Source organism: Coffea eugenioides, chromosome 10 (genome assembly GCF_003713205.1).
Source record: "Coffea eugenioides isolate CCC68of chromosome 10, Ceug_1.0, whole genome shotgun sequence".
NCBI classification, from domain to species: Eukaryota; Viridiplantae; Streptophyta; class Magnoliopsida; order Gentianales; family Rubiaceae; genus Coffea; species Coffea eugenioides.
The window spans coordinates 31674457-31683178 of NC_040044.1; the positions used below are offsets into that span (position 1 = coordinate 31674457).

The 8722-nt window shown below is 36.7% G+C and overlaps 4 protein-coding genes across 4 annotated transcripts; all 4 read left to right on the forward strand.

The window, feature by feature from the left end:
* Positions 1-1630: 1630 nt before the first annotated feature.
* On the forward strand, positions 1631-2541 carry LOC113750670 (dammarenediol 12-hydroxylase-like). The gene is made up of 2 exons (XM_027294621.1): positions 1631-2449; positions 2497-2541. Exons 1-2 carry the CDS (start codon positions 1631-1633, stop codon positions 2539-2541), a joined length of 864 nt encoding a protein of 287 aa, XP_027150422.1.
* A 12-nt stretch (positions 2542-2553) lies between these two features.
* On the forward strand, positions 2554-4077 carry LOC113748702 (dammarenediol 12-hydroxylase-like). Its single transcript, XM_027292236.1, has 3 exons — positions 2554-2606; positions 3442-3629; positions 3718-4077. The coding sequence occupies exons 1-3, from the start codon at positions 2558-2560 to the stop codon at positions 4015-4017; spliced, it is 537 nt and encodes a 178-aa protein (XP_027148037.1). The 5' UTR covers positions 2554-2557; the 3' UTR covers positions 4018-4077.
* Positions 4078-6286: 2209 nt separating this feature from the next.
* Positions 6287-7309, forward strand: LOC113750671 (dammarenediol 12-hydroxylase-like). Its single transcript, XM_027294622.1, has one exon. The coding sequence runs from the start codon at positions 6287-6289 to the stop codon at positions 7307-7309; it is 1023 nt and encodes a 340-aa protein (XP_027150423.1).
* Positions 7310-7859: 550 nt separating this feature from the next.
* Positions 7860-8370, forward strand: LOC113750672 (dammarenediol 12-hydroxylase-like). The gene is made up of 2 exons (XM_027294624.1): positions 7860-7982; positions 8071-8370. The coding sequence occupies exons 1-2, from the start codon at positions 7860-7862 to the stop codon at positions 8368-8370; spliced, it is 423 nt and encodes a 140-aa protein (XP_027150425.1).
* The last annotated feature ends 352 nt before the right edge of the window (positions 8371-8722 follow it).

The following is an 8722-nucleotide window of genomic DNA, read 5'->3' on the forward strand; positions in this document are numbered from 1 at the left end:
AATTTAATCATCAATTTAACCTGTTGTTTTCTCATTAACTGTTTATAGCCTATTGTCTTCTTATTAATCATGATTTCCTTCTAAACCAATATGTATATAAAAGATAGTTAAATTTAATTATCACACTTAGCAATATAATAATTGGAGATAATTTTAACACATACAATAATTAATTGGAGATTAGGAAAATAATTGGTGAATATAGTTGTAAACGGGCAGTTTTTAATTTTAATTACCAAAATTATTGAGATGTAATTTATTGAAAATTTTTATTTTTCTTATTAGTTTCATAATTGAAATGCAATAACTCTAATTAAAAGAGATCAGGATAATTTAAGTATAATAAAAATTAAGATCAAAATATGCTTACACACTTACACTACCTATCGCCAAAACTCATTCTACTTCTTTTTAATGTGTTAATAAGTTCCACATCTAAAACCCAAAGATACAGAAACCACAATTAATTGGCTGCCGTCCAATGCTGAATTGGTCAACGGTACTTACATATTTTAAGACAGGAAGAAAGCCTTATGCTTAGTCTAACCATTATGTAGGAGTCTTATATTTGAAGTCTGCCATCCCAAAATCTTTAATGCACAGATAATTAAAGTAAAGACTATGACACAATTCAATGAAACAATAGTCAAACTGACTTGATTACCAACTTGATCCAATGAAATTAAAGATTCTTTACGGTCACGTTTGGGCATATATTTCAATTGTAGTCTTGCTCATCAACTAAAGAGTTACTTTCTTGTGAATATGGCAAATATACCTAGTTATCAATGAGAAATGCCACTTCAAATTGTTTGACTTAGTTCCTTTCTGCAGATATTGATCTAATGTCTTGACAAAAAGTATCGTGCATGTATCTGAGCGAAGGAAGCAAGATTGTCTTATAGTTTAAATCATAGCCGCCGGTAGTCAAAAGATGAATTCAATTGCGCTAACGGATTTTCTGTGTCATTCTCTGTTTTATTTTTTATTATATTGCTATTTCTCCTTCATAAATATCATGTTTTAGTTCTTTTTTGTTTCTTTAAGATCCAATAACTATTAATTCAGTAATACACAAAATTTAACAAACTCAAAAAATCAAAATGCATAAAAAATGATTTTTTATGCATTTTCTGCTGTATTTTTTAATTTTCTATTATATATTGCTTTTTTGAAGCTGTAGTATTTATTTTTTACTGAATTAATAGTTATTGAATTATAAGGAAACAAAAAAGAACTAAAACATGATGTTTATGAAGGAGAAATAGCAATATAATAAAAAGTGGGACAGAGAATGACACAGAGTGTGGGACAGAAGATCCGTTGCGATTCAATTGCCTTATGGAAATTGATTTTTTCTTATGTTTTCTTGTTCATCAACGTGCTTCCATTGGTTATTTAATATCATCACTGATCTCACTGCAAACTACTAATACTCGAATTAGGACTAATCTTAGCAGAAACGGGGTTAAGGTCAACCAGCAATTATTTATTTATTTTGTTTTTTTATAGAATTTTGGAGACATGGTTAATATATAAGACCGCTATGGGAGATGGGCCTTGCTGCAGAATGCAAATTTTGCTGCATCATCTCCTATTCACATTAAGGTAGCAAATAACACTCACAATGATGGGATTATCATACAGTCTGTTGTTTCTTTTATTCCTCGTTCCTTTCGCATATCTGTGTTTTCCCAAGCTTTGGCTGAGGAAAAAGTTGGCCATTGCGAACAGCAATTCTTCTTGTCAAAACCAAAGGCTTCCACCAGGGAGAACAGGTTGGCCTTTACTAGGTGAAAGTCTGGAATACTTCACCAAAATTCGACAAGGTGTTCCTTACCAGTTTGTCAAAGATCGGATGAACAAGTATTCGTCCAAGGTTTTCAGGACATCATTGATTGGACAGCCCATGGTTATACTATGTAGTGCTGAGGGAAACAAATTTCTGTTTTCCAATGAAAGGAAATTGGTCCAGGTTTGGTGGCCGAGCACAATGGACAAGATTTTTCCCAAGTCTGATCATAGACCTAGCAGTGAACATTCAAATAGGTTAAGGAAACTGCTTCCATTCATTCTCAAGACAGATGTGCTTCGAGAATATGTTGGAATTATGGATGCTGTAATGAAGAAACATTTGCAGACAGAATGGAACTGTGAAGAAGTGAATGTGGGTGAAAAGGCAAAGAAGTACTTGTTAACATTGGCATGTAATATATTCTTAGGCCTTGATGATCCAGAGAAAATTGACGAACTTGCGAAGGGTACAGAAGATGTAGGAACAGGTATTCATTCCATGCCATTTAATTTGCCAGGAACAGCTTTGAATCGTGCCATTAAAGCATCAAAGCTTATGCGTAAAGAGGTGGAAGCACTTATCAGACAAAGAAGAAGTGATGTTTCAGAGTATGGTCCATCTTCGGCAAAGGATTTCGTGTCACACATGGTTTTGGCAAGAGATGATAATGGTCAACTCTTCAGTGATGGAGATATTGCTAGCCATTTAGTAGGTTTGGTGCAAGCCGGCTATACAACTATTCATAGCACTATCACAATTATCATGAAGTATCTTTCTGAGCTTCCTGACATATATACTTCTGTCTTAAAAGGTATGTTCAAGAACTAATTACTTAGTGCTTCAAATAGCCTGATCTGGATGTTCTATAATAACCAAACGATCAAAGGAAGAAACCTAATGTCAGCTAGAATGATGCTCAGTGGGAAGAATTATTGTCTTTGACCAGAAAGACAGTTGGATGAGTACCTAAATAGAGGAAATTACCTGACTAGCCAAGCATCCACAAATTTAGCGATCAGTTTGCTATGTTGTCTGATCATCCTGCAACACTGCTGTCGATAACAGAAAAAAGATAGAAAAAGGAAACTTAAATGGAATTTGACTTGGTTCTTGTTTATAATTGTTTAAATGGTAGATTCATGCTCTCTTTTGAACCATCAGTTTCATATTTGGGTGATTCCCTACAGTCAGGAGTTGTAACTAGAAGCACGAGGGTATTACTACTTTATTTCTGTCAGCACAACTGCTTCAGGTATAACTTGATTCGTTTCAAGCATTTATGGATGAGCAGATAATATATACTACTAATAGAATAGATATATACTTCAAATATAGTTTTCTATCAGAACATTCTGCTTCAGATATAGCTTGATGATGTCAAGTATCAATGGATGAACGTAAGAGAGATAGTACTAATAGAATAGATACTTCAAACATTCCAGGGTTTGACTCAAATTTCTACCCTTTGCAGCATCCATTCCCCTTTTTCCCACAGGTTGGTAACGTGATGCGATGACAAGAAGTTAGCTTTATGCATATTATTATTGAGGAAGTAGCAAATGAACTTTTTTTTTTTTTTTTTGAATTCTGGATCTAGAACTAATCCAATTAGCATTCTCCATGTATATTGCATATACTCAATAAAGAACAAAAGGAGATCGCCATTATTAAGGAACAAAATGGTAGACTCAGTTGGGAGGATTTAAGGAAAATGAAGCATACTTGGGATGTAGCACTCGAAGTGTTGAGAATATATACACCAGGAACTGGAAGTTTTCGAGAGGCTATCACTGATTTTGTATTTGATGGATATACCATCCCGAGAGGCTCAAAGGTAAAACTCAATATTCGTCTCTCCTAATTCTTGATCTTAGTTCTTGGTTACAAAACGTTATATCAAAATGAGTGTGCTTTGCTTACAGATCCACTGGATTTTTGATGTAACACACAAAAACCCCGAGTACTTCCATGATCCTGAAAAGTTCGATCCATCACGGTTTCAAGGTGATGGCATGGCTCCATTTACATTTGTACCATTTGGAGGCGGAGCTCGTATGTGTCCTGGAAATGAGTATGCACGGGTATCAATACTCATTTTTCTGCATAATGTTGTGACTCACTTCAGATGGAAAAAGCTAATTCCTGATGAGGAAGTTTTGCATTATCCAGTTCCAAGGCCAGCTCAGGGACTTCCCATTCGCCTCTATCCTCACCAACCTTAGGCTGTTCTACTTCGTTTTCTTATAAAGTTTGCATGGATTGCCGTCTTTAACTTCATTTTGGCTCGCTTTTTCTATCTGTATGACTGTTGTTCAGATTTCTATCTTTCCTACATCAAGTTGAAGAATAAAAACTGTTTAGATCTTCCTTACTTTGTCAGTCCTTTTTTTTTTTTTTGTCGAAACGATAGCTTTGTATTTCATATTCAACTCTTTACAGTATTTGGACAAAGGTTCAAACAAAAGGACAGCAGTCCTACATATGTCAATGATGCATTAGCATCTAAGAGTGCGATTAACCCATTCTTCATCTACTCAAATGTTAAGAGCATGCATGCTCAGCTTAATACTATCTACTTTCCCCGAATTAGCAAAAGAGAAAGAGCACTGATGAAACAAATTACAAATGGACTGAATGTCCTCAATAAGAGTAGAAACCCGCCAATTGTTTTATCTTGAATCCATTATAGATTCCACCAGTCTTCTGTTGTCCAGCTCTACTTTGATGTGCCTCCAGCCTTGGTTGGCAGCTTTTAGTAAAGCTAGTCTCACAGCTTCTGCTTGATCTTGTAATGGATCCCCCGACATTCTTTCTCTGAGTGCCTAGGCTGCTTGTACTTGACCAAAGTTATCAGTTGCTGTGATTCCTATTCCCAGTATAGACTGACTTTGATCTTGTTGGGTATGAATCTTGAGTAGCATCCTCATGCCTCCTTCGTTCTGATGTTGATCAGTCCACTGTTGTACTTCTGTTTCCTGAGTGATCTTCCTTGGTTCCTTTCCTTTGTTAGCATCATCAAACTCCACCCATTCTTTTAGAGCCTTCTCAAACTCTCTTTCCTTTTGGTTAAATTCTCTATCATTCCTAGCTTTCCAAATCTGCCAGAGGATGTTGATGGTTGCATTCACCTGATCTGCATCTCCTCTGCTTTCCTGAGCTTCCAGAATTGCTGACCACCATTTCATGAAGCAACCTTGTAGATGATAGGATAGATGGGTGTGTTATTAATCCTTGTACTTCTTGTAAATTTACGTCAGTACTTAACAGTGGAAGTAACCTCAATTAACATCCAATAGCCCCCAAGAATAAGTCAACTTCACTCTTCTAATTTTATTTTCTTAAAGTGTTCTTTAAGATGAATCTTGCCTAGCTAACAGTGTGCAAGGAACCTCATCCAATACGTAGATGGAAGTAACGCTAATTAACCATTGCAGAGAAAAGTGTTAACACCTTATATTCAAGGGTTGATCCAAATAACTTTTGAGCAGAACTACGAGTTCAAAATGATTAATCTAAGTTATGCCCTTGTAAAATTCGTCCAATCTTTACACTCTCTTATGTAGTCAAAATCATAACATACGAGTGGCTGATATGTTTGCTCTCTATCAACTGTAACACTTTAGACCTGAGAATCGATCCAAATAACTTTTGAGCAGAACCATGAGCTTAAAAATTAATTATCCAAGTTACTAAGTAGCCATGGGTTTAAATTTTTATACAATTCCTTTGCTAGCTACATTTTCGGTGTGAGACTAGGTCCTCACACAAAGAGTACAAAAATATTGGTCAACAAGCTTTTTTTTTATTACTTTTTCAGATCTTGAGATCATCAAGATGTTGCTAGCCATGTGGAGAGTGCACATCTAAAACTTATAAATCTATTATTTAATTTCTCCACATCTCGGAAATTAGAGCCTTTGATGAAACAAATATAGTCACTGTAATAACACAACGTCTGGTTTTGTTCATTTTCTTGGTTCTTCTCAAATGCAACAGGCTACTCTTTTTTTTTTTTTTTTGACACAGGGGTGTCCGGAACCATTGGGTCCGACTAATTCCCTGTGGCTGTGAGAGCCCCGCCCCAAGGTTCACAGCGCGTTAGCTCTCCCAGGGGTCGATCCAGTGACCTGCCCCTAAAGAGGGGACTACGGAAACCAGTCGATCTGCCCGGGGGGCTGCAACAGGCTACTTGAGTGGACTGATTTGAAGTTCAAAAACAGAACAACGTCTTTCAAATCTCCAGTTATCTATTTTGACTTCACTGATTTGAAACCTCCAGTGATATGTTCATCTACAAGTTAGCTGGAACCACCATGAATGCAGCTAGGATCTTTCTTCGTTTCCAAGATTTATCATACAAGGGTTTTAATCTGCAGTGAGAAACTTCATTCCAGGTCTTAGAGAGGTTCTTTTCTTTCCCTCTTCTTTGATGATCTAATATACGTTTCTCATCTTGGAGCACAAAGAATCAGCAAGTATCCTATCAAGGCAATGGAATTATCACAGATTTTTTTGCTTATTTTGTCGCTGGTTCTTTTTGTATATCTGTGTATTTGTAAGCTCAGTCTGAGAGATAAATCTCTTGTTGCAATCAGCAAATTTGCTTTTAAAAACCCCAGGCTTCCACCAGGCAGAACAGGCTGGCCTCTTGTAGGTGAAACTTTGGAGTATTTCTCCAAAATTCAACAGGGTGTCCTTGAAAAGTTTGTAACAGAGCGGAGGAACAAGTACTCCTCCAAGATTTTCAGGACATCATTGATAGGTTACCCCATGGCTATCTTATGTGATGCTGAGGGAAACAAATTTCTGTTCTCTAATGAGAATAAATTTGTCAAGCATTGGTGGCCAAGCACAATTGACAAGCTCTTTCCCAAGTCAAATAATAAGCCTAACACTGAGCACACAAAAGCGTTGCATAAACTCCTGACTTTCATTCTCAAGAAAGATGTTTTACGAGCATATGTTGGTGTCATGGATGCAATAATGAAGCAGCATTTGCAGATCTATGCCGAGTGCAAACTAGTGAAGATTGGTGATATGGCGAAAACGTACATATTCAAATTGGCATGCATTACATTCTTAGGCATCGACAATCAGGGAAAGATTGATGAGCTTGAAAAGGGTATAGAAGAGATAGCAACTGGTCTTCATTCAATGCCCTTAAATTTTCCAGGAACAGCTTTGAATCGTGCCATCAAAACATCGAAGCTGATGCGGGAAGAGTTTGAGTCAATGATTAGGCAAAGAAAGATTGATCTTTCGGTGCATAGTTCATCTTCAGCAAAGGACTTCGTGTCACACATGCTTTTAGCAACAGATGATGGTGGCCAGTTTTACAGCGAAGCCGACATAGCTTGCATTTTAGTAGGTTTATTGCAAGGTTCCTACACAACCGTTCACAACACAATTACTAACATCATGATGTATCTTACAGAGTTTCCTGATGTTTATAACTCGGTCCTACGAGGTAAGACCAATACAGCTGTTTATGTGTTTAATCTGGTCATGTTTTGAATATGTTCATAATAGTAACTAGTTGGTAGAGCTTCCTGATTTGCATTAATTCAACTGAAATAAATGATTTAATAGAAGTAGAATGGCAATCAATGGTAGCTCAGACATTTAAAAAGCCAATAGAACCAGAGATACAGGCGTAATAGAGATAAAGATACATTACCCCAGAAGCATCTTGGTTCCAGTTTAGAATTGTTGTTGGTAATTTTCCAAAATCAAGACTTATACTACTAGATGCAAGATAAGCAATGGTAGTCAGCATAAGCAAAGATGCCCCCTGCACAAGTTAATGCTTATAATATGATATATTACTGGATAACTACTTACTGAAGATTGCAAATGATGAAATATGTAAGCTAAAGTATATGTATAGGAAGTAACTGAGAAACATTTTTTTCCTTTTCCTTCTTCCCAGTTTTAGAATTGATAATCGTTAAGTCAGGTGCTTCCTACATTCTAATATTTCTTACATATTCTGGGGAAAGAGCAAAAAGAAATTGCAGATCTAAAGGAGCCAAATAACATATTATGTTGGGATGATTTGAAGAAGATGAAGTATTCATGGCAAGTTGCATGCGAAGTTTTGAGACTAAAACCACCAGTACATGGGGCATTCAAAGAAGCTATCACTGACTTCAACTATGCAGGATATACAATTCCAAAAGGATGGAAGGTACATTCTGCTTCTGCGCTCCAAAATCTCAAGCATGGTACTTGATCAACAGAAATCTCAGACATGTCATTTTGTTTCACTTCTGCAGATTCATTGGATCGCACACGCCACACACAAAAACCCTGAATACTTTCCTGACCCTGATAAGTTTGATCCATCAAGATTTCAAGGTGATGGTCCAGCTTCTTACACTTTTGTCCCATTTGGGGGTGGAGCACATATGTGCCCTGGAACCGAGTATGCAAGACTTGCAATACTCATTTTTCTGCATAATGTGGTGAACAAGTATAGATGGGAAAAACAAATTCCTGATGAGAAAGTACTACATTATCCATACACAAGACCGGCTCATGGACTTCCAGTTCACCTTTATCCTCACAAGCCTTAAATTGTCCATAACTGTTCTTATTTGATTGTCCATGTCCCTTCTTCTCTTTTCTTTTTTCTTTTCCCTCTCGGCTCAGAAAGTGAGATGTAAAGGGCAAGTTGTTACCCCAAGAAGGCATTAACTACACTTGATTCGTGTCTTTTCTTGATCTGTAGGATGCATATCTAGCAACTAGCAACTCAATAGTCGTTACTTGTCAATCTACTGTCTCCTTATGTACAATCATGAGTTTGACCCTTCAGCACAACCGTCAGCTTACGGAATAATTAAATGTTTTGTGAATGCTGATAAAAATTGGAAGTCAATTGGTTAGCAGGTGAGCTTTTGCAACCTGAATCATTGCCTCATGAAC

Bases quoted from the DNA above. Each gene is read 5' to 3' on its own strand.
- LOC113750672 (XM_027294624.1), top strand. From the start codon at position 7,860: ATGAAGTATTCATGGCAAGTTGCATGCGAAGTTTTGAGACTAAAACCA. The intron at 7,983-8,070 runs GTACATTCTGCT...TCACTTCTGCAG, and splicing joins CAATTCCAAAAGGATGGAAG to ATTCATTGGATCGCACACGC.
- LOC113750671 (XM_027294622.1), top strand. From the start codon at position 6,287: ATGGAATTATCACAGATTTTTTTGCTTATTTTGTCGCTGGTTCTTTTT.
- LOC113748702 (XM_027292236.1), top strand. From the start codon at position 2,558: ATGAAGTATCTTTCTGAGCTTCCTGACATATATACTTCTGTCTTAAAA. The intron at 2,607-3,441 runs GTATGTTCAAGA...TACTCAATAAAG, and splicing joins ATATACTTCTGTCTTAAAAG to AACAAAAGGAGATCGCCATT. The intron at 3,630-3,717 runs GTAAAACTCAAT...CTTTGCTTACAG, and splicing joins CCATCCCGAGAGGCTCAAAG to ATCCACTGGATTTTTGATGT.
- LOC113750670 (XM_027294621.1), top strand. From the start codon at position 1,631: ATGGGATTATCATACAGTCTGTTGTTTCTTTTATTCCTCGTTCCTTTC. The intron at 2,450-2,496 runs GCAAGAGATGAT...AGATATTGCTAG, and splicing joins TCGTGTCACACATGGTTTTG to CCATTTAGTAGGTTTGGTGC.